The sequence below is a fragment of the Nomascus leucogenys genome, chromosome 22a (genome assembly GCF_006542625.1).
Source record: "Nomascus leucogenys isolate Asia chromosome 22a, Asia_NLE_v1, whole genome shotgun sequence".
Taxonomy (NCBI): Eukaryota; Metazoa; Chordata; class Mammalia; order Primates; family Hylobatidae; genus Nomascus; species Nomascus leucogenys.
Window position 1 is genome coordinate 68,947,112 of NC_044402.1, and position 21,087 is coordinate 68,968,198.

The following is a 21,087-nucleotide window of genomic DNA, read 5'->3' on the forward strand; positions in this document are numbered from 1 at the left end:
ATGCAAAAGAATTATAACATTAATACTTCTTTTGAAATTATTTTGAAACTATGAGAAAGTTTGTGCTGGTCTTATTGGATAATTCGGCTGTCTGTTTGAATTCATACCAACCCCTCCCTGATTATTACAAATGTTTAGGATCTGTGTGTACACTTAGATTTTCCAAATTATACTGTGTCATAAGGCAAGTAATTGCCCTCAAATTAAGAATGATTGTTTTGGCCGGGCGCGGTGGCTTATGCCTGTAATCCCAGCACTTTGGGAGCCCGAGGCGGGTGGATCACGAGGTCAGGAGATCGAGACCACCCTGGCTAACACGGTGAAACCCTGTCTCTACTAAAAATACAAAAAATTAGCTGGGCTTGGTGGCGGGTGCCTGTAGTCCCAGCTACTCGGGAGGCTGAGGCAGCAGAATGGCGTGAACCCGGGAGGTGGAGGTTGCAGTGAGCCGAGACTGCGCCACTGCACTCCAGCCTGGGCGACAGAGCAAGACTCTGTCTCAAAAAAAATAAAGAATGATTGTTTTGTCATAAAAAGACCTGGATCACAGGTCAAGGAGTTGGTATGTGCTGTGAGGGTTAGTCTTAAGTGTCCTTCTTAAGAAGTATACCTGCATGTCACTGAACCCTGGTCAAGGTATGAATATTGTCACTTGGTAAACATTGAGTCTGAGGAGTTTCAGGGCAGTTTATACTAACTGTCGTCGATGTTTATAGATAAGAGTGAGATGGAGGATTTATATCTGGTTTCTGTGAGACCCCTGCAGGGCCCTGCTGTTGAGGCTGGTTATGTAGCAGGAATATGTCTAAGTGACCAGCAAAATAGAAAAAACACCAGCCGGAACTGCATCCCAAAAGCAGCCCAAAATACTACCAGTTGAGTTTAGATTACCAAGAGAGAATATATTGTATGATACTAGTTGCTTTAATATCCTATGCCTAGCTGTTTTAAAGTTCTTCAATTCTCACACAGGTAAATTATTGAAATCCAAAAATATTAGGGCAAGAGCCTATTGTAAACCTTTTTTATCCTCTTATCCATGTTCTAAACTATGTAAAATTTTTTTTGTCGTTTTTTTCAGACCCCCTGGTTGTGGAATACGAGGCATTGCTGGTACAACTACCCCTATCAGGTAAGGAGGCATTATTGTCTGGGTTTTTTAAAGTATCTACCTTCGGTCAATTTCATGGTCTCAGGCAGGCCCCAACAGGTTGGGCAACCACCTTCGTTTTTGGCCCCACTCCCGCTGATCAGCGCTGGACATAATCTAGTGAGGATAGTAATTTGTGCATTATTCTTAATGAAGTTCAGAATCAAGGCCCAGTTGCCCTAGCAGATGGAGTCAGCTTGGAAAGTACATTTACAAGGGAATAGGATCAGTTACTTCAACAGGTGGAAAATTCCTGCTCCCAACAGCTGATCTGCTTCTAATCACTGAGGTAAGTCCGGAGTCCTGTTGACATAGTGCAGACCTGCCTCAACAGCAAGTGGGAAAGATCAAGTGTGAGGCTGGAGCAGGTACACTGAGTTCAGTTCACTTTGTGACTTAGAAGCAGCCTCCAAATATGTAAATCAAGCACCATTTCCTTGAGTGCAGAAAAATGGGCTTGTACTATGACATATGGAAGGATTATTTCTGCAACTAAAGACAGCGTCATTGAAAGTGAGATTAAAATCATATCCCAGAAAGGAAGCATTTTAGATCTCTGCCCACTGGCATACCTTTGCATCTTTCCATGAATTCAGTGATATAAGCATGTGTTGTTGGGATCCCTAGATCCGTTTAAAAAGCTGGACTTGTCCGAAAGTTTCTAGCTGGGAAATTTCTATAACTCCATGTTCAGTTGGGATATATTATGTAAGAGAGGCAAATGCAGCTAGGTATTTTGTGACAAAATGAGGAGACATATTATACATTATAATAAGCAACTTCAGGTTTTTTGTTTGGGGTTTCTTTGGGTTGTCTGTTGAGGTGTTTGGTCTTTGGGGTGTGCACAGGCCTATGGGGAGCAGGCTTGCCCTGTGTCTTCTTTGTTACACCTAGTGTCACGGCAGAGGGTGGGGACTGGCACTGGATACTCCTTGAGCTAGTTCAACGTTAAGGACACATAGAAACGGAATTCCAGTTGGCATTTTCATCTCTTACGAGTGGTTTATTCACATTAGAAAACACTATAAATAAGCAATAGAACATGGCAAGAGAGCTGAGCATTCAGAGGATATTTGATAGAGACTAAGGCAGTGTTGACACCAATAGCTTATTTTACACAATTGTAATTCTCAGGCCCACCTGCTGTTTGCCATACTTGGAACATTGTCACATAAGGCTCTTTGTGTCCTGTAATGGTATAGTGAGTAGCAAAATCCATGTACGTCTACATTTCTGTTTATAAAAGAACATACAAGTGCCAAATGAAATGTAATACCTACTCTTGTTTCTAACTATAATTTAGTCCAGAATAACTTTCATGTTCATGGCTGAAGCCAAGAAATTGCTTATTTCTGAGAAAATGAGTTCCTAGAGCTATGGTCTATAGTGTAGCTGCAGAGGGTTTCACAGCACTGTAGGTTCAACATGAAAGTTTGAGGGTCTGGGAGATAGTAATGTTTTTAAAAAGAGGAAACACCACGAGTATGGAAGGCAAGATGCTATCTGTGGGGACTCAGATCAAGATTGTCTTCTGTATGATTCAGCATATAGCCCCCAAAATGTAGGACAAATTCATGGTTTCTCATGGGAACGGTGCATCTTTGAAAATGCTGTATAGTAATAAAGAATATTAACTGATTTCTTTGTGCGTGGGTGGGGGGGAACTAAACAGCATACAATTATTATGTATGCAATTATAGTACTTTGTGTGTAAGCATGCCTATGTAAATATATAGATTCCTGTTCCAAGTCAGTCTCTAGCCTTAAGGGTACTTTTAAAGACCAAGCATGCTTATGAGACATATTTATTATATCTTTAGCATATATGTTAAATAGATAATTGAACAGACATTTAGGTGAAAAAGTAGTGGTCTACTTCAATTTTAGTAAGGATACACTTATTTTATGTAAGTACATATATTATTTGTTACATGTTAAATAATTTCATATACATGTGTATATTCTAAGTTTAAAGTAATGTGAAGTTGCATTCAGTTGAACCTTGTAAAGCTTGGTATAAGAAGTGCAAGTTGGACATGAGATACCCTAGTTGGTGGTCATGGGGCCTCACTAGCTATGAGACCTAGGCTTAGCCTCTTAACCTGAATTAACTGACAGTAATTTCCTGTCAACTATACAATCTAGGTCTAGAATTATAGTACTAATTTTATAGGATTTTTATGAGAATCAAAGAAATTAACATGTGAGTGAGCATTGTCAACTGCAAAGCACTCCTCGGACATAGTAATTATTATAATGGGATGAACTCTGTGGTTTCCAGATGCTGTCTGACTTGCCCTTATAATTCCTCTGGGGCCTTTCCCCCAGGTGGTGCTGTGGAAGTAAGAGAATATCATTAAAACTAAAATTTACCCTTGGCTCAAAGGGTCCTGAGGCAGGGCTCGATTTTCTAAACTTCATTGCAGCCATCCGTCTGCCCTGAATATCCATTCTTCATCGTTAATGCCTTCAAGTTTTACAAGGACAGTTCAGTGGGAAGTGTATTCTATCCAGGGAGATGCTGAATTGATGCTTAGGTCTCAGTTCAGGCTGCTACAAGAGAACACCCTAAGAGCTCATGTCCCTTTTTATAAGAGCACTAACCCCGTTCATGAGGGCTCCACTCTGATGATCTAATTACCTCCCAAAGGCCCTGCCTCCAAATACCATCACATTGGGATTAGGCTTCATCATATGAATGTTAGGGGGACACAAACTTTCAGTCCACGCTGTGCTCATTGTCATTTAGACTTTAGGATTGCTGGTTCTAGTATCCTGTCCCATTATGTATTTTGTTGTCAAAGATCTATGCAGGACAACTTTTCCGTGATTCCCATGCATAGAGTGGGTGAGTGCCAGCTTCTCCTGATAGTCATTCATTATGCTGCTATTGGTGTACAAAACACTTATATTTCAATTGTATTTACCATATATGGTATTGTCTTGTGTATGGGGTATGGACTTGTTTGTGTGATGAGTTTCAAATGTTTTTCATTTATTTTAATAAAGCAAGACATTTCATTACAACTCAATATAACAATTAAAAACAACTCATCAAAAATGTGTTTTGAAAACTCTCTTGTTTTTAGTGGGATTATGTGCAAAATAAATATTCCTGACTTCCACTACCTCTCTGAGCCTCTCCCCGACCCTGAGCCTCTGAGGCAGTTAAAGCAGGTATCACTCCCATTTTACAAATCAGTAAACTAAGACCCAAGTTTTAAACCTGCTAAGCTGTAGAGCTGAGATGTGATCTGATATCCTGGCTGAGTGCCTAGTCTGGTATCTCCTGGCAGCCTTCCTGTCCCTCTGATCTTTTAGTAAATATTTTTGAATAATTCTTTTTGATATTTGAAATGTACTGAACATTTTCTAATAACAAAAAAAAGCTTTTTGATTAATGCAGAACTTAAATCTATGCCTCAGTGACCCATACAGTATTCCAGTTCCTGTCACGTACCATCTTGTCCCTATACTCGCAGCAGTTGTCCAGGGTTATTCTTTGTCTGTATTAGAATTTTTTTTCAGGTTGCTTAAGGAATTTTGCAGATATCTGTGACAAAGAATCATAAATGCTATTGTTAAACTGAATAATGAATTGAGTCCCAAATGTTCATGCTAATTAATGCTTTTTGAGTCGGAGATGAAATGAGAGTAATATCATCAAGCTGTGGATTAAAGTTTTCCTCAAAACCCCATCATCTACAAAGAGAATAGGACAGGAACTGCCTTTGTGCAGGTGCAAGACCATGTTACTTTTGAGCAGTGAGCTTGAGATGTCTGGGATACAAATTGGGTTCCCTATTAACTATTAATCATTCCTTTTTTTTCTTTCACCTTCAGCCACTCACAACTGACCTTCACTACTATTACATCCTGGAGCTGTCGTTTTATTGGTCTTTAATGTTTTCGCAGTTCACTGATATCAAAAGAAAGGTAAGAGCGGTTATGTCGTAAAGTGCTTGCAAACATGCATCTTTAATGGCCCTTAGCAGGTGGGTGTAGACTCTCAAAGGCACTCACCCCTGTTCTCCTGGCAGCCCTAGGTTAGTACGACTTGCTGCGTTATTACAGAAAGTTCTCTATTTTTGTTTGTGCTGTTTTATATTTTGTTTCTATTGTTTCTTCCCTCATCCCCTAAAACTCAGCTTTCTTTTCTCCATGTAATAATGTAGCAATGAATCCCCATAGAAATAATTTTCTCTCAATCTAATTCCCAAGTCCCTCTGTTCTCCAAATTAAATAAAAAGCAAAAATTCTATTTGTAGCTCCTGGGAGAGAGTGAAGTCTCAGTGTTTCAACCCTACAGAATTAATTCCCCAGTTGCAGGGTTGTCCAGTGTCAAAATATGTCTCAGAAATCAGCATTCCTCAGTGAACTGTGATCTGGTTTCCACCTATCCCCTCCGCTGTAATTGCTTTTGTGTGACCCCTTACGTGTTAAATCCACTTATTCTGGCTTTCATCCTACCAGCTTCTGGACAGAATTGGCACTTCTAGCTCTTTACTGCTTATTTTTCTGTGACACCAACCATATTTGGATTAATCCTTCAAAGTCACTTTGCTGTCCTTTGTCTTAATGCCCCATGCTTTGCATATTTGGGTGCACCAGAGTTCTGGACCTGAATTACAGGATGCCATCTCCCTGGATGATTGAGTTTATACTTCCTGACACTTCCAACCATAACCTACATGCCATTAATTCTGTAATGTTTCTCCTGTGCCCCACATTCTCTCTGGGTCCATACTTCCACATCTGTAGTCACAGATGATAGTACTGGTTGAACATCCCTAAATCTGGAAATCCAAAATGCTCTGAAATTTGATACTTTTTGAGTGTTAACATGATGCTCAAAGTAAATAAATGCTCACTGGAGCATTTTGCATTTTAGATTTTTATATTATGGATGCAAATCTGTAAGCATAATGCAAACATTCCAAAATCCAAAGAAAACAGTTCTAATCCAAGCATTTGGGGTAAGGGATACACAACGTATATTGTGTTATTTTTGTACATTATATCATTTAGTCCTGATAACAAATCAGAGGTCCAGTTTGATTATTTTATTATTTATGCTAATTTTATGAATGAGGAAACTAAGCCTCACATACAAAGTGCTCCTGACTGAAGACATGGTCTTCTAGTCTTGTTCTTCTCCAGTAACCCATAGAACCAAAAGTCATGTCAGCCAGACGTTTTCCTTTGCTCTCGTTTTTGCCACTCTGTGTACCTTCTTACTTTATGTCACTGACAAACTTACAGTTTCCTCTCCTTTTGCCCACTCTATTATGTAGCCTCTTAATCAGTCTTCCTATCTAGTCATTCTTGTTTATCTGCTGCCTAAGAATTATGTTTCTAAAACCTTCAAGACAAAGTTCAAATACGTGGAGGATAAAATGCAATGTCTTAATCCAATTGAACTAATAAAACAAAATGCCAGATTGACTGAGTAGCTTATAAAATCTATTTCTCACTGTTCTAGAAGGTGAGATGCCCCAGATCAAGTCACCAGCAGATTCAGTGTCTGGCAACAGCCCACTTTCTCATAGATAACAACCTTCTCACTGTGTCCTCACATGGTGGAAGGGGCAAGACAGCTCTATGAGGCCTCCTTGTGAAAGGGCATGAGTCCCATTCACAAGGGCTTCTGCCAAAAAGCCCCATGTCCTAATACCCCCACTTTGGGGGTTAGAGTTTCAATATATATATTTGAGAAGGACACAAGCATTTAGTCCCCAGCAAGCAAGATAGGTTCACCTTTGCACCCCCATGACTATCAGTGTAGCTGCTCATCATGGGAATCAGTAAGTTGAGGGTAAATGAATAAGCAAAATCAGTTCCTTTACATTATGATGGAGCACAATACTGTAATGTATCATTTCTTGGTTAAATCAGTAATCTGCTAAGTTGCAAACTGGTATCCAAGAGGCAGCTGAAAAGCGTTTAGGAGTCTGTGGGCCTACTACCCAAGTCTCCCTTGCCCACATATGCTTCTTCCACTATCCTACAGCTGTGGCTTACATGGCTGGCAAAAAGCTTACTTGGCTGACTTGTATGGCTACAAGGCCCTTAATATGGTATATTTCAGCTAATTCTCAGAAGTAGGTGGTCCCTGTCAAACGAGCTTGGGCATAACAGATGACTCTTTGACACCCATAATTTGTGGTTCCCTTACTCATTGCACCCAACACTCCGAGTTGGTTTCTGAAATCATTTATAGACTCTTTAGTGATGGTATGTCAAGGGACTCTCTTCTGTCCTACATGAGGGAGCCTTCTTTGGTCATGTAGTGTCAATACATGTAGACTGATTATTTTCTATGTGCCAGGTACTGTGCGAGGCTCATGTTGCATTTTATTTTCTTTTTTGAGGAGACCTTTTGTCCAGGTAGTCTCATAAAACACTTATATAACAGAGAGCTAGAACATTCTTCCTTTTTTTTTTCTTTAACTTGGGAGAATTGATGCACAGAGTGAGTTTATGTAAGTTTCTCAAGGCCATGCAATATAGGAATGAATTAGAGGCTAGGCTTACCAAGCAGAGCCCTGTGATTCACTCTTAGATTAGACACATACATAATCCTTGCCTTGCCATGCTCCTGACATTACAGGTAGTTAGCCTTTACCAGCTCTTTGCCATTTTATTGGTCCTTCTCTTGCTTAGTGAGAACTAGAGGTGCCATCCAGAGTCAAAAGCAGGAATAGCTGTCCTTGGCTTCCAGAAGCCTAGTCCTAGTAAGACATCGCTATACCAAAAGTTACCAATTCCCACCACTAGCTTGAGCTTTCTCATCACATGTGGAACGTGGCTTTGCAGTGAGCCAGCAGGGCTCAAGAAGTCTTTATTGCTGTATTAGTTTGTTTTCGCACTGCTGTAGGGAAGTACCTGTGGCCGGGCATGGTGACTCATGCTTGTAATCCCAGCACATTAGGAGGCTGAGGTGGGTGGGTGGATCACTTGAGCTCACAAGTTCAAGACCAGCCTGAGCAACATGGCAAAACTCTATCTCTACAAAAAATACAAAATTTAGCCAGACGTGGTGTTGTGCACCAAGTGAGCCAAGATGGTACCACTGCACTCCAGCCTGGGTGATAGAGCCAGACCTTGTCTCAAAGGAAAAAAAGAAAAAAAGGAAAAAAAAAGAAACACCTGAGACTGGGTAATTTATAAAGAAAAGAGGTTTGAGGTTTAATTGGCTCACGGTTCCATAGGCTGTGCAGGAAGCATGATATTGGGATCTGCTTGGCTTCTGGGGAGGCCACAGGAAACTTATAATCATAGCAGAAGGTGAAGGAGAAGCAAGGCATGTCTTACTTGGTGGAGCAGAAGCAAAAGGGAGGGAAAGGTGCCACACACTTTTGAACAACTAGATCTCAAGAGAACTCACAATCCTGATGACAGCACTAATGGGAGATGGTGTTAAACAATGAGAAACCGCACCCAGGATCCAATCACCTCCCACCAGGCCCCTTCATATTTGGGGATTACATTTCAACATGAGATTTGGGAGGGGACACAGATCCAAACGATATCAATTGCTTTAAGCCAAATGACTGTTATCTCAATAATTTTCGTAGGTGAATTATTTTGGGGGATTGAAGTGTATCATTTTGTATTACTTTAACACATATAGCATCAGTGGAAAACACCTGTAAAAGGGATAATTTTATAGTAAAGTTTGTGGAATTGATCCTAGGCCTGTAGATATTGTCAGTGTTTAGAAATCAATTGTATATTTTTTGCTAGTCAATATCAATAGCATGTTTTAGATAGATAGCACCTCTTGTCTTCTGCTGGTCAGATTAGATTTGTACATTCCTGATGCAGCTGCTTTATTCTTGTTTCTTGCACAAAAATGGGAATTTGGCCGCTACCAGACATGCTTATTCCTTGGCACAGGTTTTAATTAGGAAGGCCTTTTCCTCTGCTGCCATCTCTCATTAGGGAGCTGCAGTGCTTGCTTTTCCCTTTTGCATCTTGCTGAATGGCCCCATGGGTCCTTGGCAGTTCCATCCTTATTATGCCCCCACTTGGAGGACCTGCTGTTCTAGCCATTAGTGAGGATTTATGGCACGTTCTGTCTGCCAGATGCACTCTCCACCTTCTGTATTGGAACTATTAACTGAACCCTCTAAAAACAGCCTGCTTCCTTATGATGGGATAGGGATGTTTGAAGACACCCATTGGCAATACAGCATGGAAATCAACTTCAGAAGACTGTTCATGAGATTGTTAATAGAAGAGTTATCACAGTGTTTCTTTGGCTCCCATATTAAATGGCAATAAGTGTCAATGGCCATTTTCGAACAGGGACCAGGATTTATAAACATTGGCTCCAAATGCCTGCCTCAGACTTCTAGAATCAGTACTTTAAATAGGTTTGACAATCACTTATTTTGATTTATTGGGTTCACGAATTTTTCTAAAATGCCTTTTGTATTCATAAACTCTTCTTTTTTGGCATCTTTTTTTTAAATTGCTGTATTTCCATATAGAATCTGAAGTTTAAAAATGAGGGGAGAACTTTTCATCTTCATGGTGGCAGAACACATTGCCTCACTTTTAATCATTTCCAGAGTTGGTACTTATTTGGTCAGTGATGAGAAATACTATTAATCTTCCCAAAGGGAAGATTAGATGAAAAACAAAAGATGTTTAAAACATCTTTTATTTCCCAAGGCTCAATTTTTGTTAAAATTTTATCCTTTAGCACCTGTTCACAATGAACATTTCTCCTGCCATCTAAAATTTCCAAAGGAAGCTAATAAATATTTTTGCGTTGGAGCTCAGAACAGCTTGCTTATGTCTAAGCCCTATGTCCCTTTTAACTAAGCTTCTGTTTGGCTTCAAGGCCTGGGCCTTTGGCCAATGAGTTCTGCTCGTGTTCAGAGTCCTTCTCAGGAAAACATCCCTGGCAGAGTTCCAGGGCCCAGCTGGTGAAATCAACTTGTTGCTCTTTTGGTCTTAAACCTGAGAGAAACACTACATCTTATAAAAGATTCCTGACAGAGAGAGGTATGATTAAGTCTAGCAAGAAACTTATTGATGAGCTTGTGTTAGCTCTCTGCTGACTTTTTGCGGAGAATAACTGGAGCCCATTATTGTAAGTGCTTTAGATGCCTTTGGGGGCCGTGTCATGCTCCAGATCTTGCCTGCTTCACTTAGTTTTGGGGAAAGGAAAATGTATGTTTTAATCTTACGAGGAAGCAGCATGGAATAGAATTACATAAAATAATGTACGTGAAACTATGTAGTGTACGGTGCTTGACAAGTAGAGCTTAGACAGTACCTGGCACATAACGACCCAGTAAGGAAAGTCAAAAAGCACCTACCATGAACACCATTGATTCATAAAGGAAAGGGCATTTTAACATAAAAGGGAGAAAGGTTACATATTGTAATAAAGGACAATCCTTTAAATTTATTATTAAGTAAAAGTCCTTATTTTTGTCATTTTGTTCTAGACTAGGGAAAACATTATTATGGGTGCAATATGGCTTAGAGGTTAAAAGCGTGGGCTCTGGAGTTTGTCTACCTGCCCAGCACCACTCCTAATTCGATGTGACCTTGAGCAAGTTACTTTACCTTTCTGTACGTTGGTTTCCTGATTCAAAGAATGGAGTTCACATAACCTACTTTATGGGTGTGTTGTAAGTGTAAATAAGTAAATAAGTAGTACCTGGCACATCATAAATGCCCAATAAATGTAGCCTTTCCTTGTAGTCATTAAGGCACTCCAGATACTGCCAGCTCTTCACCCTCAGGCACACCAGGATTGTGTTTCTCAGCCAACCTCCTCTTTTGTGATTGGATGGGGCCATATGACTAGTGGGCCGTGAACAATATTGATTTGAGCCGCTTCTGGGCTGGAGTATTATAGTTGCCGGCATGGACTCTCTAGGGCTCCCACTTCCAGCACAGTGATTGGTAACACTGGAGATGGGGGCTGCTCCGTCAGCCTGGGTTTCTTAGTGCCTCAGGCAAGCAGAGTCCCTGGCCCCCAACCAATGATAACATGTAATGAGTAAGAAATAAGCCTTTGTTTTAAACCACTGAGGTTTTAAGGACTTTGTAATTGCTGTATATCTTAGCTTATCCTGACTGACACAGATGTTAATAATAATATGGCTAGTTATCATTTCCTAGGACAATATTTGGAAATAATTTGTCTAATCAGTACCTCTCAAAATATGCTCTTTGAATCCCTGAGGCCCTTTCAGGAGGCCTGCAAGGGCAAAGCTGTTTTTATAGTAGTGCTAAGATGTCATTTGCCTTTCTCACGGTGTTGAAATTTTCACTGAGAATGCAAAAGTAATCATGGGCAAAATTGCTGGTGGTGGCACCAAACTACTACTAATAGTAGTCATTGTACTCTTCATGCCACACTCTTGCAGAAAGAAAAAAATGTCAGTTTCACCTGAGAACATTCTTGATGAAGCAGTAAAAACTATAGTTGTCCCTCAGTATCCATGGGGAATTGGTTCCAGGACCACCACCCCCCGCCCCCGAGGATACCAAAATTCATGGATGCTCAAGTCTTTTATATAAAATGGTGTATAGTATTTGGCCAGTTGCAGTACTCCCACCTGTAATCCCAGCCCTTTGGGAGGCTGAGGCGGGCAGACTGCTTAAGCCCAGGAGTTGAAGACCTGCCTGGGCAACATAGCAAGACCCTATCGCTAAAAAATAAAATAAAAATAATTAAAAATAAAATAAAATTGTATATTTGTGTACAACCAATGCACATCCTCCCATATACTTTAAATCATCTCTAGATTACATAATACCTAATGCCATGTAAATGCAATGTTAATAGTTATACTGTATTTCTTAGGGAATAATGACAAGAAAAAAGTCTATACATTCTATACATGTTCACAACTATCCATTTTTCTTATTCAGACACAACCATCTATTTTTATATTTATATAGATACAACCGTCCATTTTTTAAAAAGTTTTCAATTCATGGTTGAATCCATGAATGCAGAACCTATGGATAATGGAGGGCCAACAGTATTAATTTTATTAAACCTCTCTTCTTGAGTATATATTGAAAAAGAATATTGTGTGTGATGAAATTGGAAATAGGTATGCAATGGTGTCTGTCTTAAGAAAAATGCAGTTCTTTTTCTTTTGAACTGAACTTTTTTTCATAGAACCCCATTTTTACTTGAAAGAATGATAAACTGTGGTTATTCCAACTTGTATATTTGACAGACATTGTCTTGCAAATGCACAAAATGAGCTTGTCACGTTGTTTCAAAGAAGGCAACTGACATTATTTGTGGTCAGTGATAAAACTCAAGCTTTCAAGCAAAAATTAGATTTTTGGAAAGCTTATGTGTACCAGCAAGAGCTTGACAGCCTGTCAATCCTTTACATTTCTGATGAGATTGGTAGTGATATTAACAAATGTGATTTTCAAAAATATTTTATTTAAAAAATCACTACTCAGTGAACCAATATTTTCCAGATGACTAATGCATGATGTTATAAAATCATGCATGAGTGGAAGATCCATTCACAGACCAATGGATTTTAATGTAGCAGAATATAAAAAGTTTATTGATATGGTTTTAGATTCCATATTCCAACCAACTCTTAAGAATATCTGACTTGACAAGTTTTAGTATGGTGCCAAAGAAGAATATCCATAACTATCTGAAAGTACTATTAAGGTACTTCTTCCTTCTCCAGCTATGTATCATCATGGTACTGGGTTTTCACCAAATACTTCAACCCAAACAACATCTGGCAACAGATTAAATGTATACACAGTTATGAGAATCCAACTCTCTGGTATTAAGCCAGACATTAAAGAGATTTGCAGTGATGGAAAATAAGGCTACTCTTCTCACCAATTTTTTTTGAAAATGTAATTTTTAGTAAAAATGTATTAATATGTAATGGAGTTTGTTTACAATAAATTAGTAAATGTGTTTTAAATATTTTTAAAATTTTTTCAGTTCTAACAGTGGGTATGTTAATACTGATAGATATAGCCCTCATAACCAAATGCTCTTTGGTGTTCTCAATAATTTTTAAGACTATGAAGGGGAGACCAAAATTTGTGAGAATGGCTGGTCTGGAATATTCTTAAGTCTTTCCTAAAAATGTGACTCCCAGACCAGGTTCTGTGGCTCATGCCTGTAACCCCAACACTTTGGATGGACGAGGCAGGCAGATCACTTGAGGTCAGGAGTTCGAGACCAGCCTGGCCAACATGGTGAAACCCCATCTCTACTAAAAGTACAAAAAATTAGCTGGGCGTGGTGGTGCACACCTGTAATCCCAGCTACTCAGGAGGCTGAGGCAGGAGAATTGCTTGAACCTGAGAGGTGGAGGTTGCAGTGAGCCAAGATCACGCCACTGCACTCCAGCCTGGGAGACAAAGCCAGACTCCATCTCAAAAAAAAAAAAAAAAAAAAAAGAAGTGACTCCCAGGTAGTGCCTCACATTGCATTAGCATATCCTTTCTTTGCTTGAAAAGCTAAAATCACACCAGATGACATCGGATCACCCTGGCAGGGATGGGGATTGATGTAGACTTCTCTCCTTGTAACCCCACTCCTGCTACCTGTAGACACAGTCAGGAGGGCTGCTTCACCTCTCTTTCACAAAGGTGCAAAGTTGCTCTTTTATGCAACTTCTCATGATTGGAATTGCAATATTCTGCCCTTGAAGTTCAGTTTCCTCTGAGGTAGATATTCCCAAATCTTAGGCCTGTGTCCTGTTTGTTTCTCACTGCTGTGTCTTCAGAATATAAGCAGGGAAAAAGAGCAGCTCATTTTAATAAGCTACCATTTGTGATCAAAGCATTGCAACCCAGCACCATGTGCAGACTGGTGGAAGAACAATAGAACTATTGTCTGGAAAAGAAGTGTTTCATGGGGCAATTTTTATGGGATTTTATTCAAAGGCTGCCTTCAGTAGTGGCTTACGCTGGCAATCAAGCATCCAAGTGCCTTGTCAAAGGAGAGGCTCTTAGACATCTTTAGATCTCATGGTCAGATAACCAGCCACTAGTCAGCCCTGGTTCTCATAGACTCAGCCACATACTGCAATTCAGGGTGCAGGAGAGTGACGACCAGGAGCATCTTCTTCCAGTGTGCTGCAGAGGGCTGCAGCATTACAGAGAGCCACGCGGTGCTGCTGGTCTCAGGCTCTGGGCACATAAATTCGGGTCCTCAGGAGTCCCACCTCTCTCAGGAGGTCTTGCTGGCCCTTGAGAGGTTTGGTCATTCAGCTTCTTATGGGGAGTTTCTCTCAAGTCAATTCTAGGGGCCTTGGGAAAACACCCACGTTGGCTGTTTATAGCTCTGTCTCACTCCCTGAAGTCGTGAACTCCTTCACTTTCCATCCCCATAAATATAAACAAACCCGTTCATCTGTCCTTCCCTTTGGCCTCCTGAGAAGAGGCACCCCTTCCACTCAAGGCTCACCCTTGCACCTTTGTTCTTTTTTTTTTTTTTTTTTGAGACAGAGTCTCGCTGTCGCACAGGCTGGAGTGCAGTGGCATGATCTTGGTTCACTGCAACCTCTGCCTCCCGGGTTCAAGCGATTCTCCTGCCTCAGTCTCCCAAGTAGCTGGGACTACAGGCGCGTGCCACCACACCTGGCTAATTTTTAGTAGAGACGGGCATTTCACCGTGTTAGCCAGGATGGTCTTGATCTCCTGACCTCGTGATCCACCCGCCTCGGCCTCCCAAAATGCTGAGATTACAGGCGTGAGCCTCCGCGCCCGGCCGCACCTTTGTTCTTGATCCCCATCTCTTCCTGTCTTCCAGGAGTAGACCTTGTTCTGTTTGTTAGTCTCTCACTTTTATGTGTTTTCCAAAGTGTCCCCTCTTTCCTGCCTCCTTCCTCAGAGTCATTTTCCTCACACGTCCGTTTCTGAGAAGCAACCTGCTATGGTAGTTAGATGCCTGAGCTCTGGAGTCACACAGAACTGGATTCAGAACTGGCTTAGCCCGTCCTTACTGTGTGACTAGGGAAAATGATGTGGCGTTCCCATGCCTCATTTTCTGTGTAAAATAGAGTTTCAAAGTCATACTAGCTTTATGGGGTTGTTAAGAATAAATGACAATATCAGACAGAAGAGCCTTTGGCACATGAGAATTAGGCAAATCAGAGGGTAAGTAGGAATTCACCAGGTAGTCAAGGTGGGTTGGGGCCAGGAGCCAAAAGAGGAGAAAACACAAGCATCACAGCCAGAAGAAAAAAAAAAAAAAAAAAAAAAAAAAAAAACCTGCATGGCCAGAGGTCTGCATAGAGACAAGAAGCAGCTTCCAGGAAATTCTGCAGCTAGAATTCTGTATGTTTGTGAGGAGTTGGGAGTGGGAAGCTCAGGCAGCTGAAGAAAGAGGAGTTAGAATGTGGAGGATAAGGCTGAGGATGATGACAAGAGTTCCCCGAACCCCTCCTGACAATTTGCATGCCATCCCAACCTGGTTGACCTGAAGGAGACTTTTTCTATCTTCTATCTAAAGCACAAAATTGAGTCCCTGGTTACCCATTGTCAATTTAGGCCTCAAGACCTTTATAGTAAATGGACAACAGCTTTTGAGTCCTGGGATGTTTCTGATTTTAGTAGAACACAATCTGCCCCCTACTGATCATTCTGGATGTTTTCAGCCTAAGTGGGTTTATTTGATATCATAAAGGGTTACCATTGTCTCTGTTCCAGGGATTATTGCAACAACAACAACAAAAAAAAAAAAAAAAGGAGAGTTAATTCTGCTAACCCTTGCATCACTTAAGACTGTTAGGTTGAGTGTGTTTTAAATGTCTCAGAACTGACCTTTCCCAATTAAAAGCTGTGCAAACTAGTGTGACTGAGCCAAGGGTAATTTAAACAGAACCCAGAAGTTGTGCATAAAGACCTTCATCTCCAGGCACTTGTGATTTAGCAAGGCTTGTAGTGATAGAGAGCTTCTGAGGATCTAAAGTTCAATGAATAGAAAGACATAGGTACAATTAAGAAAACTATCTACATCATTTGAAAGCAGAGTGCATTTGGAGAGTGCGCTTTTGATGGGGAGACGAAGGGAGGCATGAAGGAGGACTCCAGGGCGTTGGATATCAAGCTCCATGCTCTGGCCAGGCCCATGAGAAGCTAATCAACAGCACTATCTTACTGTTTTCTATTGTGCAAATAAAATTTTATTGTGTCCTTTTCCATGGTGATAAAATCAATTAAAGATTAAATATTAACTAAATAATTCACAGTAGACAAGATTATGAGTTCTTGATCTTGAAATGGGGCCATAAATGTTGCACAGGAGAAAGATTGGGTAAACTCTGCTTATACAATGGTTATTTCATTTCTACATGTTTCTAGAAGCCATAAAGTAATGGCACATCTAGCAGTAGAGAAAATAATACTGAATCCAAAGAAGCATCTTACTTTTAAAAGCCTGTGAAGTCTCCTTGGTTTTCAAATTGTTTTAAAGCTGTGGTTATACTTGATCATGAGAATTTTGATGGTTCTCTTTCTTTATAATTTATCTGAATTTTGAGAGTAATATTTAATGGATTACATCAGGACAGCTATGAAAGTTAAATCTCTTGACACATTTTTTGGTCTGACCAAAATGTGGTGAAGTTAGCCATGAGCCTATGCCATTGCCACATCTTAGATAATATGACTTTTCCAATATGATGCTTTCCCATATGTCCTTTGATGTGACTCTAAGGCAGGTCATAAAGCTTTTCTGTAAAGGGCCAGGTAATAAATATTTTAATTTTTGGAGACGTGTAATCTCTGTTGCAGCTTCTCAACTCTGCCACTATAGCAAGAAAACTGCCATAGACAGTAAGAAAACAAATGGGCGTGGCTGTGTTCCAATAAAGCTTTATTTACAAACCCAAATCTGGCCATCTGGCCCTTTGCCTATCTTTGCTGTAAAGTAGGATAACCTGTTGTGCATATTTGATGAACAGTGGGGATGTCAGATTTGAGAATGGCTAGTAGAGATATTTAAATCACATCAGTATACATTTTAAAAACATTTTGATAGTAACCATAGTAAATTCAACATCTTTAAACCAATTAATTTCGTGGCACTTGGTGTTTTTAAAATGAATTCTGTGTGTTACAGTTATCCCCCTCAAGGACCTAAATGCGTATACATTTAGTCCAAAGGGAGAAAAATCTATAATCTATTGGTAGAAAAGTGTTGAAGTAGATTCAATTCTAGATCTAATGTGAATGAAATTTTATTCACAGACTGAATTTTGGAGAAGGGAATAATTGATTCATTCCTGCCAAGACTCCTCCACTTTATAATGGAACAAACATTTCCCAAATAAGTCACAGTTCTTCATTCCTTTCCAGATTTTCCTGTAAATATTTACCTTAGGATGCATAGGCTATACATAAGAAAAAAGTGAGTTTTAGTTAGAGTTTTGAAGAGCCTTATGTGAAATATCTTTCTTTAAATGGTCCATTTAACCAACTCTCTTATTTATAGTGAGCCAAAATTCAAAGCCAGTTGAAACAGAACAACCAAATAAATCGTGGGAGATTGTACATACATTACGTGAACTCTTCACATCATAAGTTGGTAAGAGATGGTTATGATTCTCCTCAAATTGCCTAATGGGGAGAGACACAGAATCAACTGATTTCTATAAATCACCCCAAATATACTTTCATTATTTAGCCATTGTCTCAAGACCCTACACAATTTTTTAATCTTTTACTTCTTTGTTTTGTTTTTAAACCAAATTATTAAAGCTTTAGAAGTTGTACTGCTATTTATTCTAGAAACCACCATAAGACAGGACAAAGCAGCAAATTATTCTGATCTGAATTTCTGGTACTATATTTCATTTTTGCCTTAAGGATGTATTTTGTGATTTATTCGCACACATTAGTTTTAATATTAAGATTGTTAGTATACTATTTGGGGGTTTTGGTTTTCTTTGTTTAAGAGGTTTTATATATATTCATCCTGATCATCAGGACTTTACCCATCTCCAAAGGCTGAGAAGCTATTATATTTTTATATTCCCTTAATGGAAAAGCTGATTATGATTATTCTTGGTGTATGTAAATTTTGTCTGAAATCCTCACCATCTCCATCTGTTTATTCATTCTAAAATGGAGATGGAGACTGAGTAGCTACTCTCTTTTGCATGTTGCCAAGTTACATGCTTAAAGTCCACTTCTACCCCCAGCATTCTGAGTTTTATGCTAAGGCAGAAAAATCACAAGAGAGAAAGGAAAACTGTTTGTTACTGATCCCTAAAAAGAAAAGCATGTTACTCTGTAAAAAGTCATATACATTTGTATGTGCCTTGAAATTTCACATAAGAGAACTGTTTTTTGTTTGTTTGTTTTTTAATGAGGGGTTTCTATTATTACTGCAGTTGCCATAAAATGAAATCAGCTTTAAGCTATGCTGCTGTTCTTCTGTTTCCTAGACAGTCTGAAAATCAGTTCATTGAGTAAACCTGGTGCTATTACCTGACTTCTATTCATATTAGTTAGATTACAGATTTATTAATTTTATTAAATTCAGGAAAGCTAATATGCATCATTTGCATCTGAGGGAGGAGAGCCTTTTTTCTTGCACTTCAGAAGTATTTCATATTCCTCATGTCTGTGCACATCTAAATCAGCCTTTAATTAAAATCTTGATCTTCTAAATTCCCTTTATAAAGAGGTTCACTAATGTTTTTTCTTAATCGGTTGCAAAAATTATTCCCAAAAGACACTGCATAAAATTAATATATTATCCAGCCAATGAGAATTTAGGGAACAGTTCCTGTTTATGGTATGTGTATGTATTATTTTTAATGAAAAATGGGTGAATTTTGTTTTTGTAAAGGCATGTACATCAAGATGAAATTGTAGTGCCTCCTGAAAACAATATTATTTCAGAGATTCTCTACAGCTTGATCATTGTGAAAGGAGTTCCATTATATAGATGTTCAGATCTGGGTCTCAATGAGAGGTAGATCCTTCTGGATGTTTGGTGCTAATATTTTATTGTACGTAAAATTCCCCTAGTGAACCAAATTAACGATGCTGATTTTCATTCTAACAGTTGGGGATGGAGCCCAGGTAGCTGGAATTTTACCTGTACCCAGGAATTTCTGATGTGAAAGCTACATAGAACAGACTAAGAAACTTTTCTAGGTTCCCTAAATGCTATTTGAAAATGTAATCAGGAAAAAACAGTGTTATCTTACCAGCTTTTAATACTAAAATGGATGGCTCTTCCTTGAATTCTTTTTTTTTTTATTATTATACTTTAAGTTTTAGGGTACATGTGCACAATGTGCAGGTTTGTTACATATGTATCCATGTGCCATGTTGGTGTGCTGCACCCATTAACTCGTCATTTAGCATTAGGTATATCTCCTAATGCTGTCCCTCCCCCCTCCCCACAACAGTCCCCAGAGTGTGATGTTCCCCTTCCTGTGTCCATGTGTTCTTATTGTTCAATTCCCACCTATGAGTGAGAACATACAGTGTTTGGTTTTTTGTCCTTGCAATAGTTTACTGAGAATGATGGTTTCCAGTTTCATCCATGTCCCTACAAAGGACATGAACTCATCATTTTTTATGGCTGCATAGTATTCCATGGTATATAGGTGCCACATTTTCTTAATCCAGTCTATCGTTGTTGGACATTTGGGTTGGTTCCAAGTCTTTGCTATTGTGAATAGTGCCACAATAAACATACGTGTGCATGTGTCTTTATAGCAGCATGATTTATAATCCTTTGGGTATATACCCAGTAATGGGATGGCTGGGTCAAATGGTATTTCTAGTTCTAGATCCCTGAGGAATCGCCACACTGACTTCCACAATGGTTGAACTAGTTTACAGTCCCACCAACAGTGTAAAAGTGTTCCTATTTCTCCACATCCTCTCCAGCACCTGTTGTTTCCTGACTTTTTAATGATGGCCATTCTAACTGGTGTGAGATGGTATCTCATTGTGGTTTTGATTTGCATTTCTCTGATGGCCAGTGATGATGAGCATTTTTTCATGTGTTTTTTGGCTGCATAAATGTCTTCTTTTGAGAAGTGTCTGTTCATGTCCTTTGCCCACTTTTTGATGGGGTTGTTTGTTTTTTTCTTGTAAATTTGTTTGCGTTCATTGTAGATTCTGGATATTAGCCCTTTGTCAGATGAGTAGGTTGCGAAAATTTTCTCCCATTTTGTAGGTTGCCTGTTCACTCAGACTTCTAATTAAGTTTGAGTGAAGACTGTGTTTGATTTTTTCCCCCTTGTCTCTGATAATTAACATAGGCAAAGCTACTGAAGTAAAGATCAACATTAGGGTCAATATCAAGCAGGGAACATAGAAGGAGCCCTTGATAATGGCTGTGAATATGTCCAGAAACAATATGGCAGAATAGCAGGAGGTTGAGGACACAAGTAAAGCACGTGTCCAGGCCAGTCTGTTTTGAATAAGGCTTTGGCATCAGTCTTCAGTCTGAAGACCAATGAGAAATCACAGTCACTCTCCTTAATTGCAGTTATAGAAAATGCAGGAAAACATTTCAACCTAAAATGTTCTTTCAGCCATGACTGCATCTATGTGTGCACTAATCACTTTCAGCAGTTGCAAATATAAGGATGGAAGTTTTCCACCCTGCATTGATAAAATCCAAATCGGCAATTTGTTTAAAAATGGTTATTTGGACCAGATTCAGTGCCTACTCAAAGAAATGTGTTGGGTAAGGAGGATGTGAGTAACACATAAAATAATGATTACATGGCCTTTATTAAAGGTATTTTATTATGTATAATGCATTCTGAAGCAGAAATGTAAAAGGTGACATCCATTATTCATTCTTTTTTCATATTCATACAGATAGGACTATAAAGAAAATTGGTCTTCTGCCATGGGCATAACTGAGTCCTTCAGTAATAAAACAAATGTTTTCTAGGACCAGGTGATTTATATGCAAAAAA

At 39.3% G+C, this 21,087-nt stretch overlaps 1 protein-coding gene across 1 annotated transcript in view; it reads left to right on the top strand.

The window, feature by feature from the left end:
* CERS6 (ceramide synthase 6) overlaps positions 1-21,087 on the top strand; it is a 326,541-nt gene that overhangs the window by 242,084 nt on the left and 63,370 nt on the right. Inside the window, exons 5-6 of the mRNA XM_004091962.3 lie at positions 1,082-1,132; positions 4,994-5,086. Coding sequence (XP_004092010.1) covers positions 1,082-1,132; positions 4,994-5,086 — 144 coding nt within the window. The remainder of the gene's footprint in view (positions 1-1,081; positions 1,133-4,993; positions 5,087-21,087) is intronic.